Source organism: Colletotrichum chrysophilum (assembly GCF_026319265.1).
Source record: "Colletotrichum chrysophilum strain AFK26 chromosome Unknown scaffold_80, whole genome shotgun sequence".
Taxonomy (NCBI): Eukaryota; Fungi; Ascomycota; class Sordariomycetes; order Glomerellales; family Glomerellaceae; genus Colletotrichum; species Colletotrichum chrysophilum.
The window spans coordinates 146,629-171,711 of NW_026517367.1; the positions used below are offsets into that span (position 1 = coordinate 146,629).

The 25,083-nt window shown below is 54.7% G+C and overlaps 7 protein-coding genes across 7 annotated transcripts; 4 read left to right on the forward strand and 3 right to left on the reverse strand.

The window, feature by feature from the left end:
* Window positions 1-266: 266 nt before the first annotated feature.
* Window positions 267-2,177, reverse strand: COL26b_008848 (uncharacterized protein; the record flags this gene model as incomplete). Its single annotated transcript, XM_053181595.1, has 1 exon — window positions 267-2,177. The coding sequence occupies one exon, from the start codon at window positions 2,175-2,177 to the stop codon at window positions 267-269; it is 1,911 nt and encodes a 636-aa protein (XP_053034481.1).
* A 7,619-nt stretch (window positions 2,178-9,796) lies between these two features.
* Window positions 9,797-11,017, forward strand: COL26b_008849 (uncharacterized protein; the record flags this gene model as incomplete). The annotated part of the gene is made up of 2 exons (XM_053181596.1): window positions 9,797-10,360; window positions 10,523-11,017. The coding sequence occupies 2 exons, from the start codon at window positions 9,797-9,799 to the stop codon at window positions 11,015-11,017; spliced, it is 1,059 nt and encodes a 352-aa protein (XP_053034482.1).
* A 25-nt stretch (window positions 11,018-11,042) lies between these two features.
* On the reverse strand, window positions 11,043-12,715 carry COL26b_008850 (uncharacterized protein; the record flags this gene model as incomplete). The annotated part of the gene is made up of 3 exons (XM_053181597.1): window positions 11,043-11,960; window positions 12,018-12,604; window positions 12,652-12,715. 3 exons carry the CDS (start codon window positions 12,713-12,715, stop codon window positions 11,043-11,045), a joined length of 1,569 nt encoding a protein of 522 aa, XP_053034483.1.
* Window positions 12,716-13,353: 638 nt separating this feature from the next.
* On the forward strand, window positions 13,354-14,832 carry COL26b_008851 (uncharacterized protein; the record flags this gene model as incomplete). The annotated part of the gene is made up of 1 exon (XM_053181598.1): window positions 13,354-14,832. One exon carries the CDS (start codon window positions 13,354-13,356, stop codon window positions 14,830-14,832), a length of 1,479 nt encoding a protein of 492 aa, XP_053034484.1.
* A 1,268-nt stretch (window positions 14,833-16,100) lies between these two features.
* Window positions 16,101-16,970, reverse strand: COL26b_008852 (uncharacterized protein; the record flags this gene model as incomplete). The annotated part of the gene is made up of 1 exon (XM_053181599.1): window positions 16,101-16,970. The coding sequence occupies one exon, from the start codon at window positions 16,968-16,970 to the stop codon at window positions 16,101-16,103; it is 870 nt and encodes a 289-aa protein (XP_053034485.1).
* Window positions 16,971-21,216: 4,246 nt separating this feature from the next.
* Window positions 21,217-23,511, forward strand: COL26b_008853 (uncharacterized protein; the record flags this gene model as incomplete). Its single annotated transcript, XM_053181600.1, has 3 exons — window positions 21,217-21,219; window positions 21,272-21,348; window positions 21,756-23,511. 3 exons carry the CDS (start codon window positions 21,217-21,219, stop codon window positions 23,509-23,511), a joined length of 1,836 nt encoding a protein of 611 aa, XP_053034486.1.
* A 707-nt stretch (window positions 23,512-24,218) lies between these two features.
* COL26b_008854 (uncharacterized protein) lies at window positions 24,219-25,061 on the forward strand (the record flags this gene model as incomplete). The annotated part of the gene is made up of 2 exons (XM_053181601.1): window positions 24,219-24,474; window positions 24,535-25,061. 2 exons carry the CDS (start codon window positions 24,219-24,221, stop codon window positions 25,059-25,061), a joined length of 783 nt encoding a protein of 260 aa, XP_053034487.1.
* Between the last annotated feature and the right edge of the window lie 22 nt (window positions 25,062-25,083).

Sequence of the window (25,083 nt, forward strand, 5' to 3'; positions counted from 1 at the left end):
TTATCACGGGGCCAAAGCACATCAAGAGTATCAACCGGGGCCGCTCCCAACGCCTGCCCTTCATACGTTGAGACCCCTGAAGCCAATATTTGACAGCCGAGCGAGCCGGACGCTTGCCCAACGGTCACATCAAGCCGAATCGTCTGCTTGAACAACTCGAGACAGTCACCTTCATTCACAGCGACAATCGAAGACCGAATATCTGAGTCCGAAACGCCAAATCAATTTCTATCTAGAGCAACGATGTCTCTGACAGTTTTCAACGCCTACGCCGAGTCGATCAGCGCCTTCTCTACCCTTCTGCCGACGGTCGTGCTCCAGCCGTCAATCTTTTTGTTCCACAAGTTCGTCAGATATAATGTTACACTCATCAGGATGATCCAGCCAAGGACGTAGCCCTGTGCGCGGCCGAAGTTCTCGAAAAGCCTCGGCATGAGCCAGAAGCCCAGGCTGTGAAGCACGGGGCCGTGTACGAGGTACAGCGAGAAGCTGATCCTGCCGAGGTACTGCGCCACCTGTCCTTCTAGGAGACGGACGAGGACGGGGCTGCGTAGGATGCAGGGGAGTAGGAGGATTGCTCCCATCGACTGGTAGAACATCCAGCCGGATAGGGGGATATAGTAGCGGGGCACGAGTGAGGAAAGGAGAACGAAACCTGGGGTCCATTCGGCCGAGGCGTCGGGGTAGGAAAGGAAGTAGAGTGCCACGAACATGGCGATCCAACGGGTCGCCGTTGCGGAGATGATTCTCTGCAGGAGGGTTGCTCGGCGGCCTCGGGGGTCGCTCTTGCCGGGGTACCCGAGCGAGCCGTCGTGGGTATCAGACGTACGCCAGATGTCAATTTCGGAGAACACCATCCCACCCATGAAGGCAGCCATATCCCAGCGTCCGAAGATCAAGCTGTAGACGGAGAGGAAGCTGCCAATGCCCATCCTCCACTTCGCCTTGATGGCCGCCGTGCCGAGCAGGAACAGGTAGATGAACATGGAGCCGCGGAGCTCCATGGGGATGGTGAAGGTGTGAGGGTCGTAACGAGTGTGGTAGTGGCCAAAGTTAAAAGGGTTCGCCCACTCCGCGTAGACTCTGGTAAAGTTCTTGATGGCGTAGGTCATGTTGTCGTGGATGATGGGGTGCTCCTCCCACGAGCCGCCCATCTGGACCCAGGTGATGTTGTGGGTGGTGGTGAGGTTCTTGGCCTTTGCGGCGTCGGCCATGTCCTTCTCGGCCTGCTCCTGGGTGGATGACCTGTGCTTTCCCCAGATCTTCTCCAGGTGTCCACCCCCAGTCTTCTCCTCGCGGGGCCGCGGCTTGGTGGATCCCACCTGCTTGAGGGTGGCGTTTGCTGACTTGTTCTCGGGCTTGAGGTCCACCTCCAGACTGTCGACGAAGCTGTAGAGCATGGCTGGCATGAAGAGCTGGGACGTCTTGTTTAAGCAGAGCTGATCTGATGATGCGGTCAAGTTTGTAAGGTTACCCAGGGTAAGCGGGGTTTGGAGGTGGAGGTATTTGGCGACACTCTTGGGGCCGGCGGCGGCAACGGTTCCGTTGATGCAGGACTCGCCGAGTTGAGGGTGGGCAAAGGTGACGGTGCCGTTGATGTAGGCCGAATCAGGTCCCTTGAAGATGGCGTTTTCGGGCTTGAAAGCGCCCATCTGAGCCAGCAGGGCTACCAAGGCCATGCTGATAGTGGGCGGGATGTAGAGACGGAAGACGCGCCTCAGGACGGACGATGCGAGGCTCTTGTAGGCGGCCTCGACACGCCGTTCGTGAATGGCTCTCAAGATGTGCCTGCAGAGTACAAAACCGGAAATGGCGAAGAAGATGGCGACCATGGGGCGGCCGCGATGCAGCAAGCAGATGATGGGCAATTGGTGCCATCCAACGTACGGCTCAGGGGCTCCTGGGGGGAATGCGCCGTTTCCCAGCATGATGAAGGGCGTCCATGGCCAGAAAAAGTGGTAGTTGAAGACGATTAGACAGGCGATGCCGCGGAGACCGTCGAGAGACCTGATCTTGTCCCTGTTCCTCCTCGAGTCCGCGCCCTGGGCCTTTTGCTGCTTCTCGTCGTCGCCCTCGCGCCAGTCGCGGCCGTCCTGCTCTGTCCTCGGGAGGAGCTCCGTCTCCTGCTCGCGGCCCCTGTGCGCCCGCGCAGACTTGTCCCAGACGTTGTTGATCATGATGATGGCGTCTGGCGGAGCGGTCTTGCTCGGGCGGTTGAGTGCACTCGCGGGGGCATGCGAGTGCAATTAAATGTGCGTGAGTGAGTGAGCGATTGAGTGTGTTTGAGTCAATCGCCTGGCCGTGAAAAAAAGAGAGTTTGGGCGAGTTGAGATGACGGCCGGGGGGGATTGAGACGACGCGACGAGTGACAATTGGGATGATGAGACAGGACGAACGGGATCTGCGACGTGCAGTTCGAGTCTTAAAAAGGACACTTCGCAGTGCTCCTCGTCAATGCTGTGAGCTGTGCTGTGCTGTGCAATGCAACAAGTCAGGGGCTCACACTTGCCGCCGCCTCTCCACTCTTTTACCTGAGGCAACGTCCAGTCCAATGTGACCAGTGTCCAGTGAGTGTCCAGTTACCAGGTGCAGTGCAGTCTTTCCAGTTTCCACAGTTCAACGGGGAGAGCAAGGGCGCCCCTGAATCGGTTGCATCATGGCTGCTCCGATCCTCCCGCGGCAGTGATCGACACGCAATAAACCTGAAATTCCCAGCTTTTTTTATATTGGGGGGAAAGGCCCATAAAATGCTGCTCCCCCCAAGGCCCAGCGCCCCCACGGCCCACGGCTGACGGAACGCGTGGTTATGTTCTGTGGTCGCAGTGTCGCCATCTGACCTGATTCGACCCTGAAAGTCTGGCCCTCTGTGCTGTTGCTTTAGATAGACTTTTGCATTGAGCTGAAGAACGCGTCGCTGCAACGTCTTGAACGAGTCTCCAGAAATACCGTCGCAATTCGGACGACGGGAGAGGCAACATGGAGTGTGACAGCAAGCCGCCTCAACCGCGCACTAATTGACGCTTGCTGCGGCCATTCGGGATTCAGAGTTTCCGCCCACCACCAGCAGACACATCGGACAATGACGATACGCTCTTCTCACACAACACAGCCCGGCAACCATCTGACTGCGAAACACCACTAAGCCTTGTACTAATCAATCTGGCCATCAACTTGAATCGATAACAGTCCGAAGAATTACATAGTACACCAAGTACGGATACAACAAGACCAATCGCAACTGACGATTCACGTGTTCCCTCTTCATCCGAACTATGCCTGATCCATGTTCGACAATTGCCTGTTCGTGCCTTTTCCCCTTTTCATCCATCACCAACAATATTCTTTCGGCCGTGGTCCTCTACACAAGCGTGCTCTGGTCAGAAACACCTTCGTTTCTTTTTCATGCCCACAATCCGCCTCAATTAAGCCGCAATTTCCCCCAACGGCTCGGCTCGCAATTAGTATTACCGAATTAAACGGGTGAATCTTCCCGTTATGTTTGCATCGTCCCGTGGCGCTGTTCACAACACGCAAACATTCATCCGTAATTTCATCTCCCGCGTGATCATCCGATCGGCAAACGATCGCATCTCAAAAAGGAGCCTCATCTGCACCTGTAAGATTCTGAGCTACATACCCACGCCGCTCAATACCAGATACCGGTTGATATGGTCAATAACACCAATGCGCCAAAGTTTGCCAGCATCATTTGAGGGCCGCGGCTGACTTTCGAGGTCCCCTCGGAGTGACCGCGGGGTTAAAAATAATAAAGGCGGTCTGGCTGTCGAATAAGCTGCGGCCGCATACGAACCTGTCAACGTGATGAAGGTTTCGAATTCGTCCGATTTTTGCTTCAAGCACCTGTCCATCTCCACGGAGGGTATCCCTACCATTGTCGTCGTGTTGAGGCTCCTTGCGCCACCGCACTGGCGCAGTGACAGCATCTAGATGCGATTGGACAATTGCCGCTCTTCAGCTCTTAATCATCAATATTTCGCGTTCGGATCTCGGCTGCCGCAACTGTAGTAATTGTTCAGTCACAGAGATAGTCAGTCATGTCAAGTTGATCAGATGTAGTCGATCAATTAGTTATCGCAATCCGTAGGAGTGAATGCCACGCGTGGTGGCGCTGAGCTGTCCCCGATGGCGGGGTTTATCATCACTTATCTCATCCCGCTAACCTTACAGGGCAATTCTGTGCGATCTTATCTCGACCCCGCAGGGCCTTTCCGAAGCCAAACGGCGACAACCCCGCGTTCGGGCTAGCTTGGAAGCACTTTTTGCTGTGAATAATAGTCAACGGGTTCTCTCGGTCACGCGACCTGTCACAAAGGAGACTATTGCCAATCTGATCTCTGATATCTCATCTCACCGCGCGTCGTCCAGCTTTTGCGCCGCTCCCGGGCCCTCACTCATCATTCATCATGGCGATCCACGTCACCACCCTTACTGAGGAAGATATCCCTGGCGCAGTCCAGGCGGTTCAGTAAGTGAGAATAGAGAAACGTGAGCATGTATGACAGAATGACTGACAGGGCCACGCAGACAAGCTTTTTCTGGGGATCCGTACAACACGTGGGTCTACGACCAGTCCAAGGTAGGTAGCATCGGAGAAGCCCTCATTGACCCGGAGCCTCCCACTAACAATTCCTCATCAATAGTTCAGTCAAGAGAGGAATTATCAGTCACTCGCCCTTCGAATGCGATGGGGGATGCGCAATGGCATCTTCCACGTAGCTAAAGAGGAAGGAAATGACAAAGTACTTGGTGTGGCAATGTGGCTGCCCCCTCAGCCGGCCGATGCCCCATCAACGTGGAACGACTGGCTTGAGGGGTGGCGTCTATGGTTTGGACAAGTAAATTACAACATGTGGTACGGACGCGGTGGTTTGAATGTTAAGGTGAGATGCCACTCGAACCCTCACCGAGTCCCAGTATCGCTTACACCTCCGTCTACTCGTAGAGATACTACATTTGGAAAGAGGCTCAAGCCAAAGCCCAAAAAGAACTGTGGACAGACCCCCGAGGTTACTATTTCCTCAACATCATGGTGGTTCTGCCCGAGGCACAAGGCAAAGGCGTGGGCGCCAAAATGATGAAAATGGTGACGGATCAAGCGGATGCTGAGGATATGAAGTGCTATCTTGAGTCAAGTAAAGATGTCCCCAATATGGCTATATATGGGCGATGGGGTTTCAAGTTCCGGAAGGAAATGATTTGCGACGACGATGGGGACGCTATTAGACTGTTTACAATGATTCGTGAGCCACATGCAGAGCCTGGCGATGGGAGGTAGAAGAGGAGAGGTCGGGATGAGCACAAAAAACGCTTTGGTGGTCCAACCGGAAATGCACCGCTATGAGAGATTGGCTAAAGAGCTGTTTATACCAGTATAATTTCCCTTATGTTCTTTTCCCCGCCAAAGGCACTTCGCAGACGAGCTTGGAAGTCTTCGGGTGTCTTCTTGAGCCGTTTTGTGCGTTCATCAGGCAAAATTCCCTGGTGATATGTTGTAGACTCTGGCCAGACTCCAATCATCGTAAACGAGCCTACACGGAAATAATTTCCGGGTCTTTTGACGTCCTCTATCAATGCAACGCCTTCTACATTCAAATCGCAGGTGATAATGAGTGCCAGCAATTGAACTTCAACCTTTGAAGTTCCCTGCAACCTGTGATCCTCGAAGAAGGCGGTATATATCGATGTTGATGGAGGTGCGTAAAAGCTAGAAGGTCGCGTGCAAAAATAGTTGGGCATTGATTGGCCGGGACGTTGAGAATTGTAGAAGCAGGGCATGAGGAGGCCGCGTATGTGAAGTTCGCTCGACCCAGTGTCTCTGAACGAATCAGTCAAGTGTCTTGGACTGTGAGAAATTCCGAGAAGATGGAAATCCTCGCTCTTCCTGTACTCCCAATTTTGAAAAAGGCCACTCCAGTATATTCCGTTTCGGTTGACATACGACACCCAACTCCACGATGGCCCATTCAACGAGTTGCGATATATGGGACGCATTCCCACTGCGCTCCATGCCAACCCAAGCGCGAGGTCAGACTTCCAGAGTCCACAGATGTACTGATCTCCCAAGATTGAAGAAAACTCTCTTGCTACGCTAGATATAGCAGGAAGACGGTCTATCGCAAATGTAAACTGCCGGGAGCTGTATTCGCGCACGAGGGAATACCAGCACCCGAGAACTGTAGCAGTATCAGGAAGATTGCTTTTATCCAATAGCATACTTGTGACAAGTCCCAAAGAGCGGAATGTTCCGCCTCCGCTAATCCAGCCATCATCATCTAGAAACTTCTCTCCCGTGCAATAGCAACTCCATGTTGTTTGTTGCTCGCGGTACTGTAGGCGACGTCGACTGAAAAGAGCTTCTTGGAGGGTCCATCCCCTCCGACGCCAAGGGTTTCTTCCAAGTCTCATGTCCTTTGTTGATATGACAATGGCAGAAAACGGAGTCGTTTCATTTGAGGTGGCATCCTTCCACTCAGCCTCCATCTTGAAAACAGGTTGTAGTTGTTCTCCGGGTGGCACAATGCTTTCCAAAGTCGAACGTCGCCTTTTGAGGAATCCTTCGCGAACATCGTTCGCTGTAGAGGGAATGATTGTGAAAGAAGCGTTTCGGTAAATACTACCCATCTTCTGCAGTTCCCGCACCTTGAAGGCCTCGTCGTCTTGGAAAATACAAAGCGCGTCGATCCAAAGGTATTCGAAACCAAGTTCAAATGTTGTGATCATCGCGTCTCGAATTGTTGGATCCAGCTGGGCTATCCTGATTCCCGCCTTCGACCTCAAGGACGATTCATTCTTCCGAGTCAACAAGAGACTTTGTGTTTGTTGTCCCCAGCAGTAAGACAGTGTGAGATACCGCTTTCTCATGTTGGGCGGCACCTCAACCAAGACTGCGGAGTCCCTGCTCAACACCCGCAATACCATAGTCGGCATAGAAGAGGGCAGCTCCAGAATGCCGCATCCGTGTTGGACCTCGCATTAACGTAGCCAACATTTGATCAGATTTATTGTTGCAGGGCTGCCAGGCTCCAAATTCTTGGGTGATCCCATAGGCCACGTACGCTTGTTGTCCAATTTGAACAAGTTGACTGCCAATCAAAATTCAGTGTCTATGTCCATTGTGTAATTCGAAACGAACATTCACTTACTGGGAGGCACCAGAGCCCATAGTGTAGCGCTTGATTTCGAAGCAGACCAAATTGGTGGTGAAAGGCACTCGGAGGCAAGCTGTTCACTGTTGCCTGAAGTTTCTAAAAGCTCTAACATAACTTCCAAGTAAGATTTGATAGCGTTGCTGCGAAAGGTGAGTCGTACAAGGTCTTTCGGAACACACGCAGCATTCTCTGGTGGCCTACTCCTAGGCAACGAGGAGGGATCGGCGTCTGGACGGGAATACGCTGGTGCCACATTGACATCGTTCCAGCAGACACCTAGGTATTTAACCCATAGTAGGGAATTCGTACTCTGGTTGGCGCCAGTCAAGTGAGAGCCCTGGGAGTCTGATGAGGAACCCGTCGTGGAGGGTGAAGCGTCTGGGATTCCATCCAGGATGGCTTTTGCCTTTTCATGCGCTACGACAAAGGCAATTCGATCACTGATCATGGACCAGAAGTGACAACCCAGTGCAGCCGATTTATGCACTTCCTCTTCTGTTGTTTCCAAGGAAGAATATGAAAATCCATCTGGCCACTCAGAAACCGACCCACAAAACTTGATCTTAATAGCGCTGCAGTACTGACAGCTGTGGCCTTTGGTGTCTTCAGATACGAGTCGAAGTTTGAGACGTTCGATCTCGCCGTCGATATGCCTGATTTCTTCGAAAGTGTCGGTCATCATCACAAACCTTTGTGCTTAATGGATTGACGTGCCTGGAGAGCGGAAGCGGGGTGTGAGGATTTATTCAATTCCAGTTTGTTCGTCGGAACGCCTGGGGCTGTGTAGCAAAACAAGAACTTGAGACTTGGCCAATAGTGCCATGACAAGTGTTGATTGCTGGCACAGCTGTGATTCTCAGCGAATGATAATGTAGAGGTTGCGGGAATCATAGAAATCGGCACGAGAGTTACAAAGCAGTCAGCTGCAGCCCCGGTTCATGCATTGCGTCTCCTATCTCGTCTAATTTGATTAGATCTGAACTGGGAATCATGTACTTCTGACATTTGTCAAGGAGAGCTCTAGTCACTGCGCAGTGCGCATCCAACAGTATCAAACAGGATTTCCACCTTCTAAGCTTCTGTGCGACTGGAATCCGTATCCTCTTGTCGGTTTGAGGTGATCGAACTGTGAGGGAAAATTGCTCCTGAGGTTTGAGCCCACAGCGTTTGTACCCCAGACCAGCGCAGAAGTTCCAGAGAGACGGTAGATAATACGTCACTGCTGGAGGCCCATATGGTGCGACTGGACCACTCACTACATTATGCCTCCAGTGATAACCCGGCTTTCTCCCAATCCCATCGGCAAAAGGACTATCTTTGCTGATTGGCTTTATCTCCTTACGCCACGCTTTGTACTATATCTGTAATCCACTCGCACCTGAGTTATTCAGAAGTGATTGCGGTTTTGAACACCATCAACCGGGTTCAAAGGAGAACGTAGAAATCAAAGACAGTGGGGCAGTCAACCGCACCATCCTATTTACTAGTCTGAACCAACCCCGCAGACTCGGATCGCGCTACCTTAGCATTGATCAACTGCGGGGAACACCACAGAAGCAGGGATGATATGACCGCATCTAGATAAAAAGACCGATATCTTCCATTGTTAGTGGGCTATGATGGCTTATCTCTCCCAATCTTATCATCTGTGCGATGCCGGTGCCGGACCGTTCATTTCCTCTACGACCACTTTGCGAGCATCAACCATTGTGTGCGTATACCTCTTGCTACTGTCAAGTTGTCAGCAATCGGCAGCTGCCCTGCGCATGTTATTCTTACGGTGATACAACGAAATGCAGTCCTCATCCAAAGTCAGGCACTCGAAGTCTAGAAACGGGTGTGTCAGGTGCAAGGCGAAGAAGGTAAGACTCGCTGAGAAGCCTCCAAGAATGTTATCACTTACATTGTCGTGGCAGACAAAATGTGACGAGAGGAAGCCAGGATGTGCTAGGTGTGAAGAGAGAGGCTTCCAATGCCCTGGATATGCACTCAATGTGCGGTGGTCGCGAAGGCCCCAAGTTCGGGCAGAAGGAAGTGCCAGCAAGCAGAGCGAAGCAATAGGCTCACCAAAACGTCGAAGCTTGTCTGCTTCACCGAGGGCTCCTCTTGACACCGAGACCCTCGACAACACTTATTCAAACACCGAGGGCAGCCGCCAGTTGAATTCATGGTTTGGGTTCAGCCCACATTGGGATCACCCTGTCCCTCCGGACCTGTCAAGCTTGAGCACCATCACGGATGCCATGCTAGGAATTCAGCGGCCGGCGTCTGCACTCGACTCATCGACAGAAACAACTTTCCTTTCATCGGCTCTGGACGCTGATAACGACCACTCATCATCACCATCTAATCGTCAAGAAACCCCAAAAGATAATTTGTTCGCAGAAGCCAGTTTCCCCTCCGAGGCACGATTAAGTGGATTCCAATTACCACAACGCCACGGCTTCTTTGAAGATCGCAACAGAGAGATACTCAGCATGCCTATATCAACAGCACTCATACAGCCGAATCGCGACTTGTCCACCCAGATACCTAAGGAGCTTTTCAATATCCCGACGTCCCTATCTGAATATTTCTTCCGCGAAGTTATCACACTCTATTGCGCGTGGGATAGCAAATCAAACGTCATGCGCAACATCATCGAGACCTCGTGGCAGTCTTCTGGTGCTCTCTACCACACCATTCAAAGCATGTCGGCCGCTTGTTTATCAGAAGACTTTCCGCACCTTCTACCTGTTGCGCGCCGCGAGCACCTACAAGCCCTCGAGCTGCTCCGCCAGGACTCTCTACCAACGCACAAGCAAGCTATGCTGCTCGCGTCTCAACTACTGGGCCACACGTCCAGTTGGCTCACTCCACAGAACCTAGCCACGGACATGTTCAGAACGAGCTGTGACATCCTACAAGACATCATGCTTGAAACGGGTAGAGACGCCACCATTTCGTTCTTCAGCGACACAATGGACTATTGGGCAATGCTGCTGGCCTATCTAACAGACAGCCATCAGCTGGGTGGTTACGATCGAAACTCTCCGTTTGGGCCGGCGGAGTCCACCAAGTCGGACGAACCACATCCGTATTCTGGTATCTCCCGTGATACGGTCAAAATACTCGCCGATATTGGCGTTCTCGTCTTCCAATACCGAAAGCGCATCTCCAAAGTCAAATTCCTCACCGAGAATGATATCGATGTGTTTAGAACCGCACTCAGGGATGCGCGTAAACTCGAACGTGTACTTCTAGCTCATCGCTCACCCGACCTATCCCAAGTCAAGGACCCAGGCGACCCAAAAACACCGTTAAAGCACCTGCAACTCATAGACGAGGCATACAGATGCACGGGACTCTTACAGCTCTATCGTGTGTTCCCCGACCTACTAAACGAACGATATGCCCCATGGGACAAGGACTATCTACTTCGGCCATTACCGTCCGACAAGACACCGACCGCTCAGGAGAGGCAGACATGGTTGACCAAGCTCGCAATGCACATCTTGGGTATTCTGAGGGAAATACCGTTCGAGTCTCGGACGCGCAGCGCGCAGCCGTTCATCATGGTCGCTTGCTCAAGCGAGTTGAGAAGAAATCCACAGCACTTGCGGTCTGCGTCTGTGGCCGTGGGCGACTTGGACGTGCTGGCAATTGACCCAGCTTCCATCGAGGTCGCCCGGGCACGCAAGTTCGTGCTGTCACGGCTGGCCGCCTACACTCACATTCTGCCTCTTAGGAAAAGTCGAGTAATTTCGGAGTTGATAGATCAGATCTGGTCGGCGTCGGACAGTGGAAGTACTGATGTTTACTGGCTGGACGTGGCTCATGAGAAGAACTTGGGAACAATGATGGGATGATATATCTATGATAGCAATAAAAGGTCTACAACTTCTCACTTTTAACGCCGCCTGGTTTAGCAATTTGAGCAAACTTCAGCAACGTCTTGTCGCTGGTCAGACCCTTCTGCAGCCGCTCCTCGGTAACCATGTAAGCCTGTGGGAACCAGTCGCTGACATCCTCCCCGAATATCATCTTGACCAAAGCCTCGCCCGTCAGCCAGCATTTGTCCATGCCGTACCCATTGAACCCACAAGCCATCCACTGCCCGTCGTCACCTGGTGTTTCTAGAAGGGGCTGAGGGATCTGGCCAACGATCGGCAAGCCATCTGCCGTGTGGCCCTGGATGCCGGACCAGATGGCCTCTATCTCTGATGTCGTTTCCGAGCCCCAGCCGTCGAGGAAGAATTTGGGAAGGATGGTTGACAACGCTTTCTTTGCTTCGGCAGGAACGTATGTGTCATCAGAGGTCAAAATATCTTTCATGTATGCCGTCTCGTTCCCAATCCAGATCCTCCCCGTCAAAGCGTTCTGTTGGAGATAGTAAAGTCCCGTATCGTAGAAGCCGGTCTCCGCATCCAACGAAGATTTGTGCGACAAGCTCCAGGATCTGGAGGCTCCCAGGTTCTTCAGAGCTGGGCCAGGCTTTTGAACAGACATCGTGCCACGAAACGGGTATACACGACCAGCCAGCTTTGGTAGAAGATGTGAAGCATACGCGTTAGTGCAGTGGATCACCTTCTTTGCTCGCATAGTCCCTCGTGACGTGGTGATCGAGTAAGGATGCTCCCTGTCGTTCGCGGGAGAGAACTCGACACTCAAAACCGGCGTGTTTGCCTCGACCGCAAGACGCTCGGAGTACTTTTTGAGCAGACGATCGTAAATGCCAGTGAGAAGTCGATAGGGCCAGATAGCGCCGGCATCATGCTCAACAGCCCCTGAAGCATTCTTGATGTTCCATCTCTGCATAACATTAGCTAAAATACGATTCTAGCTACGCATGTGGGACCTGGGACTTACCTCAGGAACATTGTCCTTTTTAATAATACGGTGATAACTTTGATGCTCGGGGACAGCCTGCTGGAAGTCTAGAACCGACTGTCTAGCCGCCTTCCAGGTCTCTTCGTCTCCAACAGCCATGACCTTAAGCACATCACGAATCTGACAAGCTTCCTGCAGCTCTGGCTCCATCTCCTTCACCATCTCCATTAGCCGTGCAATATTGAGAATGCTGAAACGTGTGATTTGCTTTGCTGCCTCAACGCCGTGCTGTCTGGCCAGTGGACCGAAGGTATGCCCAGAGGCTGTGACCAGGTGGCCTCCATTGCGACCGGTTGCGCCGCTGACAAGAGTCCTCGCTTCCAAGACGGTGATGTGAGAGTTGCCGGCAGCCTGGTGCTCAAGAAGTGTCTTGGTGACGCTGCATCCCGTGATACCAGAGCCGATCACAGCAAAGTCTGTATGCTTGGGCAGGGTGGGCGACTGGATTGACCCAATTGGGTGCACGGGAACCTGCCATGCTGAAACTGTCGGGTTGGGCTTAGGCAGGCCTGGGTCTTGCGAGATGGCTTTAGATACGTTCAAGAGAAATCTTGACATGACAGGGTCTGTAATAGACGGTTAGCTATGCTTCAGGAAAGATTAATTTGCATACTTAGATAGGGAGCAAGCTCATCTTGCAGACGATCAGCGCTGTCATTGGTGCCGTTTCCGCCCATTGTGACTTTGACTTGTATGCCTACAGAACACCTGTTCAAGAAACCATCGATAGGAGCTCATTAATACAGCCGGATAAAAGATGCCGTGGGAGGTTCAGAAATGCTACCTCTTGAGCCCAACCTCCCAACGGTGCGGGGGACCGCCCGATGGCCATCCGGACTGTGGGGCCCGCGCCGGTAGCGGCGCCGCTCTCCCTTTCCCTATGCGGAAGGTATGTGCGAGAATGCGAACTGATAGCGGCCGATATGTTATCCTCGGCTTTGTGGTCTACGGTCCGCATTCCAGATGCCTCCCCCACGACATCGTTATCTTAACCTCAGATAATGTGTTGTTAACGTTGCGAATCTTTTGGTTGATTGACAGATAACCCCGCTCCGAGAGATGAAGCCCATGGCTGTAGCTGTGTGACTCTCGACTCTGCGGTAGATATTATCTAGCTGCATGCATATAACTCCCGAAACCCCACCTCAACTTCCAAGACATTCCCACAACTAACCACCACTCATGATCACGGGTTGATAACGACCACTTCTCCCTAGCATTATCCCTCGTCCCCGCGTGTGATCTTGCAATAATGGGCAATCAAACCTCACTTGCACGTACCTCCTCAACGGGAACCCACAACAAAGTCTCCGTCATGCCCGAAAAGACCGATCATGATGCCGTCGAGCGCGGCTCCATCACGAACGGCGCTGTCACCGTGCAGACAATGAAGCCATTCACAACCCTCTCCGCCCTGGGCATTGGCTACGGCACCACAAACACTGCCATCGGCCTTTTGCTGGTTCTCGGCAGCACCCTTCCCATGGGAGGATCACCATTGTTCTTCTGGGGCTTCCTAGTAATGGCCCTCGTCGGCTTAGCAACAGCAACAACGCTCGCCGAGCTCGCCTCTGCCATGCCTCACCCCGGTGGCCAGTACATCTGGGTCCATCGCCTCGCACCGCCCAAGTACAAGAGATTCCTATCGTACATCACAGCAGTTATCAGCTGGCTCGCCGCAGTAGCAACGGGCTCCTCCGCCTGCCTCTCCGTCCCCGTCGGCATCTGCGGCATCATCACGCTCCTCGACCCGACCTTTGAGTACAAGAGATGGATGGGCTTCCTCGGCTTCCAGCTCCTCAACATCGTCACGCTCTTTGGCGCGAGCTTCGAGCAAGCGCTTCCCAAAATCTCAAAGATCATGCTACTCTTTAGCTGCACCACCATCGTCGTGATCTTCATCACCCTGTTCGCGATGTCGAAGGAACACGCCTCTGCCAAGGACTTCTTCGTCACGCAGATCAACGTGTCCGGGTGGCAGAACGGCATCGCGTTCATCATCGGCATGAACGGGGCGAACTGGAGCTTCTCCTGCCTCGACGTCACCACCCATCTGGCTGAGGAGATGCCCCGCCCCAGCACCGACATCCCGAAGGCGCTGATGTGGACAATCGTCGTCGGCCTGGTTTCGGGACTGCTGGTCGTCATGTCGGTCCTCATCAACGTGCCTTACCTCGACGGAGCCGACGACAACTCGGCGCTCGCCCTTTTCTACCGTATCACGGGCAGCCAGGCCGCTGCTGTCGGGCTCTGGGTGCCTGTCATGATCACCACCATTGGCGCCATGTGGTCCATCCAGACCTGGCAGTCTCGCCTTGCCTGGACGATCAGCCGCGAGGCTGGTTTCCCGCTGCATCATCACCTCAGCAAGATTGCGCCCTCGCCGCTGCATACTCCACTCTGGTCGTTGATATTCTCAGCGTCTGGCACGGCCATCTTTGGCTGTCTCTATCTCGCTTCAGACCTCGCCTTCAACTCGCTCATCTCCACCGGCCTTCTGCTCCAGTACATCAGTTACAGCATCCCCGTGGTTCTTGCTCTGATGCAAGGCCGCTCCTCATTCAAGCATGGCCCCTTCTGGTATCCCAAGCTCGGCCTCCTGGCGAACATCGTCATGCTCGCATGGTCGGTAGTCGCACTCATCTTCTACTGTTTCCCGTATTACCTCCCTGCCCTAGCAGACGAAATGAACTACGCCTCCCCTGTTCTGGTTGCTCTGGGAATCATCATCTTGGGCCTCTGGTTCGGCTACGCAAAGAGGAATTACGAGGTCAAGGAGTTCCTCGAGCACTAAAAGATAATTAGCCGGCGCTTGATTACTGTTTTCTGTCTCATCAATACGTTACCTACTAAACGCATCAAAGTGACTGAGATTACGATTCCTTCCGATGAGTCAGGTGGCAATGTGTGCAGCGACTGACTCTTTTGACTTCCGCCTTACTATGCGTAAACTTTCAGACGACACACGTTCATCTCAGTTGTCGGGTCGCAGCGGACGAAGAGATGTGATAGGTGGTAAAGTAAAAGGCCGCTCTCGACTTCTTGACGGCGTGAAACTCGCGCTTGCCGCGTTCCATGACTAGCAAGCCGATTCTTCTCGACCTAGTAACCCTAATTGCGGCTCGCCGCGTGTGTCTGCTCCTCCAAAACCTTATATCACTCCCTCAAGGCATCTCCCTGTTCGTCGATCAAGATGCCGCTGTCCCAGTTTCATGGCCCTCCTCGTTAACTCTGTTGAAGTCGAACGGTCCGAAGTTCTGGAGCGAGGTAATAGAATTACAGTTCCCGGTTCCCTTCCTCAGAACGGACATGTTCGCCGTTCCCGCCAGACGCGACAGCCTTTTTACAATTATCATCTCGTTGAAGAAGAGGGTGTGAAGCAAGCCCGTTACGAACTATCCTCTCTATTGGCGGCGGCGGGAGCGCCGGGCCAATGAGACGCGGACGAGCACACTTCAGCCTCAGTGCGAGGCCTCCGAACTCTTGTGATGGTTTCCTGTGTCCGACTCACATGCCGCGCGTCGCAGCGACAACTTTCGATTTTGCCGGTGATGAGTCTGACTGTGTTAATTGGGAGGGAATCTTTGCCGAAATAAGCCGCACTTCACTTTTCAATGTGTCCCGGCATCTAGAATAGAGTTATTTGAATTCATGTAATATAATCCTTACGAATACGTTAGTCGGGACTTGAACAGCCGAGTTGCTCCATCGCAGGCCGGGCACAGGCGGAGCCACCAGCCCGTGCTCTCGAGGCACCGGTGCAGTGGTAGCAGGAGCCGCGGCCAACATTCTTCTCAACTCAATTAGGCTGCCATTCATTGGGAGCACACAAGAGATAGATAACGTCTATTGGTGAGGCCAGAGATTCCTGCGGCATGCTGTGGTAGGCGAAGGGCCGCGACGTGTTGGCGTGAATATCATCTACGGGATGAAGATCATAGTACGAGATATATCATATGAGGATCTTGGAACATCACCTGTACTCTCAAAGCGCCATTGATAGGTGTGATATTTCATATTTTTATTTAATATCTTGAATACCACCGGCGTCCCGTGAACCTCTTAAAAGTTCACACCGGCCGCCGCAGCCTGCTGCTGCTTAAACGTCCTTGTCACTCTCGGATCCCACTTCATCTTCTGCTGCCTCTCGATCTCCTGCTGCCGCTCGATTTCCAGGTCGTCAATCTCGGCAAAGTTCCTCCGCTTGTGGAACGGCCACTTGCTCTTGCGGTACAGCATGCCGATGATGAGCCCGAAGATGAGCACGCCGCCCACGGAGCCGAGCGCGATGGGCAGCGCGGGCATCAGCTTCGCGCCGCCGTTGCCGCCGGACTGTTGCGCCTGGCTCGGCGCCGCGATCGTGCTGGGCGCCGGCGTCGGTGTCGGCGTGGGAGTTAACAGAGGTGTGGTCTCTGCTGGTGGAGGGGGGATGAAGGAGGGCACCGGTGAGGGCGTGAGGACCTCCGGGGTGGAGATGGGTACCACGGGCGGCTCTGAAGGCGCGAGGGAGGGGGGAATGGATGTTGGTGATGGGAGCGGTGGTACAACTGAGAGCGACGGCGTTGTGGATGAGGACGGGATGGTTGTTGTTGAGATGATGAAGGTGGTGGGAGGGCGAACTGTGGGTGTTTGTGATGTGGATAATGAGGGCGTCGGTGTCCTTGACGGAGGCGAAGGCGTGCTCTTTGGTGGTTCTGATGATGTCGTTGCTGGCGGCGCTGAAGCAGGTGGTGGTGGTGGTGGCGGTGGTGGTCTTGAGGCTGGCGGCGCCGACGACTCTGGTGCCGATGTCTGCGCCTTCGTCGCCTGGCTCACTGATGAGTTGGGAGCGCCCGTCTGTCCTGCTCCTCCGTCTCCGAGAATAGGCCCCAGTACGGGCACGTCTGTCGAGACGCCGAGGGCGCCTCCGAGTTTGGGAAGAAGGCCGGCCATGATGTGTAGTGATTACTCTGTCGTAGAACTGGTATATGTGGTACTGTAGTAGGTTGCCCCTTGGGTCTTGGGTATGTTGTCTGCCGTTTCGTCGTAGGATTATCTCATGTAGTAGTAGTCGTTGTTGTCGAACCCAGTCCCTTCGAGTAAATGTCGAGAGCCGATTAGAAAGACGCTTCCCTCTCTCTGTATGGCTTCGTGGCCAGTTCAGATGGATCAGAGTTGGTCGACAGGTCTGTGTCGCGCGGGCGGAGGAGGGCAGACCGGCCGGTGGTAATAGTGTTGTTGTATGTTGTATGAGTAGTAGGGCGTGAGAAGGTAATATGGAATGGTCGTGTGCGATGTAAGTCGATCCAGCGGCTCAACAATCGTCGCCAAGCCACAGAGCTGTCAACGTAAAAACGTATTCAAACAACACAAATTAAACAATCAATAAATCTCATACAATGTCAGTCCCAAAATAAAAAGTTGCGCTTCCCGCCCCAGAAATATAGAGTCGAGAGGAAGGTCCTTAAAATCGACCCGGCCGCCGCGCGCCATCCGCCCTTTAAACAATCCCACGGTCCCCTCCCTCCATCCATGTCTTGGGTTTTGCGTGTGTCCCCTCTTTTTTTTTTCATGTGTGTATCTTTTTTACCCGCTCCCCCTTGTTCCCTTTCCAAGTCAAGTCCCTTCACGCACACACAATTCTGGCACAGTTCCCTACAGCGGTAACTGCGTGCGTCCATCATCCGAGAAACCTTACAACCTCTGGCTGACGTGACGCAGTGTCGGGACAAGGAGGGAGGGACACAGAGGGGCACCCAAGGGAAAAAGCAGGGATCTACAGGGGTCGGCTCCGTCTCACAATGGCATTGATCCCTGCACGCCAGTTGGAGGCTCAAGCGCGGTGGTTGCTCGGTAGTGTTTCCCCGCAAGGGTGCTGCCAGCACGGTTTCAGACATGGAATGTTTGAGTCGATGTTCTTCAGGCCAATGAAACCCAAGATTCCTCCTTTCGTCCCACCTTTTGACTGCCCTTCCGGGGGTTCTGGTGGCCAGCAAGCCATGTCTATCCCTCAGGACCCTCACTGTTGTGCTTCTCAAGAGGTTCTTCTCCGTCTGGGGGCACGGGGGGACACCTCGGCAACTCTCTGGGCGAGCCGTCTATCAAACCCGAACCAGTCAAATAAGGTACGATCGGGTATCAAGCCCAAAATCCTCCTGGCTGGGCTGTAGCCCAAGTGTCTATCCATCGTGCCCAGGCGGGAAGAGACAAGGCACGGCTCCAAAGACCGTGCGATCATTCTGTCACTCCGGTCAGAGTTAGAGGAAGAGACGGGCCTTGACGTAAACTCACAAACACATTACACATTACATAGTGCCCTCCACATAAAGATGTTAGGTGGTGGGCTAATTGACGTGAGACAAATCGCACTTAAAGCCCTACTAGTCGAAAATGCCTAACAAGACTATCGCCGATGGCCCATTATTGCTGCCACCTTACGTCTTCTCTTTTGAGCCTCCTACCTATTCAGCCCAGCCTAACCTGACGTCGGAACATCCCCGTCGCGGCGTCACCTGTCAAACCGCCCCAACCTCTTCTCGGAAACTGCATGATCCCCGCGTCGTAATCCCTCCGACCCCCCGCCGATCGAACCCTCTTCCTGCATCCCTGGCACCCTGGCTGACTGCCCGCTGTCCTTTCTGAGACCGACCTGCCGCCAAGCAAGACAATCAGGGGAGCCTCATGTTGGTGAGATCTCCATCTCGGCACCCGGCGAAGGGGGCAGAAAGGATAACGAAAAACATGCGACTGGAGACAATTGCCAATAATGCCAGCGAATCCATAGAGCCACTTTCCATGCCATGTTCAGGCCTGGCCTGCATTTCCCTTCCATCTGCTCTGCCCTACGACAGCGAACCGTGCAACGCGCCTCCTTGCACTCATCTCCCTCGGTTTCCTCGGTACGGATGCTCTCCTCCCCCAAGTTTTACCCATCGGTTCTGCAGCCTTAAGGCATGACCGTTGAAGGAGGCGAGCCCTCGGCAGTCAACGCTATCAAAACACTCGCAAACCTCTTTCCGCGGGGATCAAGCGCACCGCCGGCCCACCGAGGTCATACAGGCAACTAAGGCCTGCCTTGGTCCGGGGAGTGGGCGACCCGGGAGACCGAATTTGCATGGCTCTTCCTTCTCGTCATCCACGATCGTTCTGCCCAGCAAGCAGTCTGGCTGTTTCCCCCCGTGTCCATCTATGCATCTACCCTACAATCGCCTGTTGTGGTGGGGGCCACGTCACGTCGACGCTCGTCCGAAGTCCGCCGCCGGGCTGAAAAACAAGATGCCACTGTCAGAGATGGACCAAAGGGGATAGAAACACCGATGGATGATCGCGCGGCTGTGGTGGTGATTGGGCGGTTGTCGTGATATCATAAACACGGCTTTAATCTCAATGCTGCTAATAAGAGCCACGATCTTTCAGTTATCGAAGAGGGCGGGCACCCTCAACTCTGGCAAGAAAAGCAGCCCACGACGGGAAAGACGGCAAGCTCGCGTGTCCCAAATCCGCACATCATGGTGCGTATTTTTAGCCCAGCAACGGCGCACACCACACCGCCTGGCCGGGATGGTGTTTGAGGATTGAGGATCTCTGGTGGGAACTGGTGATCAGCTGCCCATTTCCGCCAGTTGTTCGCCTTATCCGTAAGGCGGCTTTAACCTTGAACTGCTGCTCTCTACCTAATCCGAAGGGCTCCAATGTATCGTCTGGTGAGGCTTTTGGGTGGGATCGCAGGGCAGGACGGTAGCATTTACTACCACGGAGTGTCGCAGCCTCGGATACTCCGGTAGGAAGTCCTAACCGGGTCATCTGTTGTCGACGTCTCCGTGGCTGTGTGTGAGGCTCATCGCGTACTCTTCCCATGCCGTTATTCTGAGCCGCATCGTTTTTTTACAACCGCAAACGTATGTGGCGCTTAAGTTGGTCAACGTCCTGGATCGAACGCGATGTACGACGTCTTCCAAATGCACGTCGTGTTCGCTCTCAAGATACGAGACGGTTTACCGCCTTGTCTGGCCCTCGGACCTGAGCTTTTGGTGGTTGAGTACACTGACCTCTGTTTGACTAGTCCCGATGTTGAAGTAGATCAGATTGGCAGGTTCGACACTTACCAGGTAAGGTAATTTAGCGAAATATCCATCGTCAGTGCTACGATTAATTACACAATGTAGGTAGGATGCATCTGAGCAACCGTCGATTGTTCAACTTCGCGTATTTTCCAGAACCGCCCAGGGCGCTTCACATCTACGTCGACTTGTTGAGACGGAAGAAACTTGAAATTGTAAGATCCGTTGACTGTAACCAAGACCATAGTCGCCACTTGATGACGATCTCATTCAAAGTTTTGTTCGATTCCAAGAACAGCCTTGGAGAGGGTGAGAAGAGTGTTGTTCAAGGCATCTCGATCCAGTGACATCACAGTCTCCGCCGTCCCGGCTGCTGTTGAACCCCAGGTCCACACTGACCAGGTCATTTCTGCCATGCAAAGTCGACTCAACCCAAATGGATACTACTCAGCTTCCCGTCCATGTGCCCCCTAGGAACCGTCACCTGACCATCCCTACGTCCACATGGTGAACCAAGAGGCACTACGCCGTATCACCAACGGCAATCTTCAAGCAAATCATCGGCGCTTCTTCAACGGAGCGGGGGATCCACATCATGCAGGGGTTCGGCTGTTATCACCCGAACCTGACGCTGCGGAACGCCGAGTATCTTATCAGTCGCATCGACACATCTCGGCAGTCGCATCGCAATCAGTCCCCTTTCTTCTTTCCCCTCATCCAGACGAACACAGCTAGCTCACGGTTCACCGATACGCGACTCGCTACCGCTCACTGAGAAGAGAATGACGATGTAGCTGGGCCCTTGAGGTGTATTATGGTACGAATCGCCACACACAACCACCGCACCCCCTGGACGCGAAACGGAACCAAGTGGGCTGCCAAACACGGGACAAACCAGAGAGCGTTCGCAGCCAGTGAGTGAGAGCGGTGCGATGGCGACACCGGGGAGCGGGTTGCCGTACGACCCCACCACCACCACCGCCGCCAGCGAACACCCCGATCAGCCGCCGGCCAAGCGGGCGAAGACACAGGCTTGCTCTCGCTGCCGTCGTCGAAAGGTGAGTACAGTCAAGAACCAGTTTCTTGGAAGTGATCGTCGGCTGCGAACCGCTGGTCTCTCTCTGAAACGCCGCAGTACCATGGTACCGACGAACTAACTCGATGATGATCGCGTAGCAAAAATGTGACGATCAGAGGCCGTGTGCCAACTGCGCCAGGTCCGGCGAGCAGTGCAGCGAGGCGGCGCCGTCCTACCACTACCATCCCCGTCCGTACGTTCAATGTTCATGTTCCGTTTCTCTCTTACCTCATCTACCTTACCCCAGACGACGCAAAAGTTTCATTTTGTCTTGAGTAAAGAAGGAGGGAACCAATGAAAACCGTGGAGATCAACCGTCGATCTGATTGTTAGTCGTGTGTGACGCCCCAGCAGTTCGGACCATTTATCCTCGACACACACGCCCCTGGCCTGGCTGGGTGACATCGCCTCGTTGGAGGAGCGCATATCGCGTCTCGAGGAGAGCAACGCACGGCTCCAGGACGTTGTTGATCGCAACGGGCTCGCATTAGACAGCGCTCGAGCTGAAGGGGCGGCGCAGACGTCGTCGCATGAAGAGGGTCATCATCATCGACGTCAGGTCTCGTTTGCTTCTCGCAGCGGAGAGACGTCTCTCACCAGAAGCTCACCAGCAATCGGGCTCCTCGCGACCTTTGCCCGTTCAGACGAGGACAGCAACCTCTCACCACTCACCTTTCAGGATGGCTCTGCCACAGCTACTACTCGCCGGCCCGTCAGCCAACATGGAGCAGAGGGAAGCGTAGACAGGCCAACAGAGGAAACCCTCTTCAACGTCTATCACGACAAAGTCCACTGCCGCTACCCCTTCCTCCGCCTCGATGACTTCCGCGACCCCGTCAAGCGCCCCAGCGGCGTCTGGGCGTCCTACTTTGTGAACATGATCATCTCCATTGGCCTGCTTCTCGACAAGTCTCCCACTACCAGCGACGGGACCTCCGTTCGCCATCACCACAGCCACCAGTCCTTCTACCGCACCGCCGTTACAAAGTACCTCTCCCATGTCTTCGCGCAGCCGGACCGTCTCCTGCACATCCAGGCGTACCTCCTCCTCGCCATGCACGCAATCTACTCCCCGTCCACGGAGCGCATCATCTCCATCGCCTCGGCGACGATGCGCTACTGCGTCATGGCCCAGCTGCACCGCGCCGACGCCGAGCCGCCGCCGCTCTCCGTCGCCGCGAAAATTGACACACAGATGCGCCGCCGCGTCTTCTGGTCCGCCTACACCCTCGACCGCGCCGTCGGCACCATGTTCGACCTCCCCTTCTCGGTCCCGGACTACCAGATCACCGTCAAGATGTACGCCAACGTCGACGACGCCGACCTCGCCGCGCGCTGCGCTGCGTCCTTCCCCGCGGACCCGGACACCGGCCGCCGGCTGACCGGCGTGTCTGCGGCGCTGCACGTCGTCTACTGCCGCCAGATCCAGTCCGAGATCCTCAACACGACGCTGCACCGCGACTTCGACACGCGCTTCGACCGCGCCTCCCACTGGCGCCTGCACGTGCTCGAGAAGCTCGACCGCTGGCGCGCGCTGTGCCACCGCTACTCCGACACGTCCTCGCCGCTGCGCAACTTCACCAGCTCGGAGTGGCTGCACATGATCTACAGTTATAGTCTGGCGATGCTGTACCAGCCCACCAAAGCAACGGCCGCCGGCCCCGCGGGCGACTGGACGGTGAAATCGTGCGTGCAGGCGTGCCTCATCTTCCGGCGGTTCCAGCGCGAGACGCCCATCACGGAGCTGTGGCTCGGGCTCGTCGCGCAGTTCAAGTGCGGCGTCGCGCTGCTGTACTGCTTCTTCGCGACGCCGCCGCACCTGCGGACCGCGGCGTACGAGCTGCCTGATGCGTCGGAGGCGGTGCGGGCGTGTAGCATCGTGCTGTCCATCCTGGCGGAGCGGTGGCCGCAGTCCAAGTGTCTCCGGGATGCGTTCGATACCCTTGCGAGGGAGGTTCCGCTGTTCGAGCCAAAGCTAGCAGATGCCGCCGCCCCGCGGAAGATGAGGCGGGAGTCGGCGGATGCGCTGATGGCGGCGATGCCGCAGCTCGAGGTGATTGTCGTGCACCGCAACACGCTGCGCATGATCCGGGAGATGGCGCAGGAGGAGTTCCCGCGTCCGCCGCCGGATGCTGCCGCGCAGCAGCAGAAGTCGCTGAGCGAGATTGATGTGCTTGCTGAGGCGACGGCTCACCTTGCTGAAGAGGACTCGCCGTCGTGGCGGACGAGTATTACGGGTGACATATTCCAGCCCATCACGCCGCACTTTTTCCAGGCGAATGTGCCCCTTGATGCGGACAGTTTTGATTATACCGCGCTGGGGTTCCCTGGGGAATTTGACTTGCTAGATAGATGAATCAATAGTATTAATCACGCCTTACGGCGATCTCATGCAACGTGAAGAGAAGCAGTTGCTCCGACGTTGGAAGAATGACAAATGTACTGCTGAGTAAAGACGCCCAAGCAATGTGTCCCATCGCCGAAAACTCAATTGATCAGCTCCTTATCGCCGACGAACAGGTGAGAGAAAGAAGTGTGGAGTTAATTTACCGGAGCTTCGAATAAACTTCGCGGGATTTACGTCACTGACGCGGCGGTGACGTGACCAACAATTCTCTTATTCTTCTCACTCTACAGAAGACACCGCGGAACACACGAGCCCCGCGTGTTCCGCTCACGGAATTAGCCCAGCGCATGGCACAATCTTTTGCCCAGAACAGAAGACTCTCCACACTCGGCCTGCCCGCCCTAAGGAGGAGAACTGCCATTCGGTGCGTGGATGCCCCGCTGCCGTTGACCAACCCCCCGGCGGGGCCGGTTTTCGTATGTCTTGGATGGAGCGGGGGAGGAGAAACATGGCCGTACAGGTTGATTTCAAAGCCGTGGCATGATTGACGTGCTTCTCATTAGCACTTATATGAACTCGGGCCTCCGCACCGTTTAAATCAAGACCGGAAGCTTAACAAGACCTACAACAAACATTGAACTGCCACATTGCACATACCTACCTACCAATTGAACCCCTCTAAACCATCACCACTACCAACAACAACGACTGCAACCATGAGCAGACACGTCCTCATCCTCGGCGGCCACGGCAAGGTCTCCCAGTACCTCACCCCGATCCTCCTCAAAAAGTCCTGGACCGTGACGAGCGTCATCCGCGCGCAGGAGCAGGTCCCGACCATCGAGAAGCTCGGCGCGGGCCAGGCCGGCAAGCTGAACGTGCTGGTGCGCAGCATCGAGGACGTCAAGAGCGAGGGCCAGGCGCAGGCCATCTTGGACGAGGTCAAGCCCGACACCGTCATCTGGAGTGCCGGTACATAGATCTGCCCCCATTCTCACGAGTCATGAGTAACATTACTGACGTTCCTTGCAGGTGCCGGTGGACGAGGCGGCGCAGAGCGCACATTCGCCGTCGACCGCGACGCCGCAATCCACTTCGTCAAAGCCTCCGTGGCCACCCCCTCCATCAAGAAGTTCATCCTCGTCTCGTACCTCGCCTCGCGCAAGACGAAGCCGACGTGGTGGTCCGACGACGAGTGGGCGGGCGCGCAGGCGGTCAACCAGAAGCTGGCCAACTACTTCCAGGCCAAGGTCGCGGCCGACGAGGTCCTCTGGGAAGAATCAAAGAAGCGCAGTGATATCGCGGGTGTTAGCTTGCGGCCCGGCACGCTGACGGAGGAGCCGGCGGGCAAGGTCGAGTTTGGAAGGACCAAGGGGTCGAGGGGCACCTCGAGCAGGGAGAGCGTGGCGGAGGTGGCGGCGCTGATTGCGGAGCAGGAGGACTTTAAGACGAGCTGGGTTGACCATCTTGATGGGAGCGAGGACCCGAGGGCGGCGGTGGAGAGGGTTGCGAGGGAGGGTGTGGATGTCGCGGAGGGAGAGGCGTTCTACAAGGCTTGATTCAAGCAAAAAGGGGGAAAAG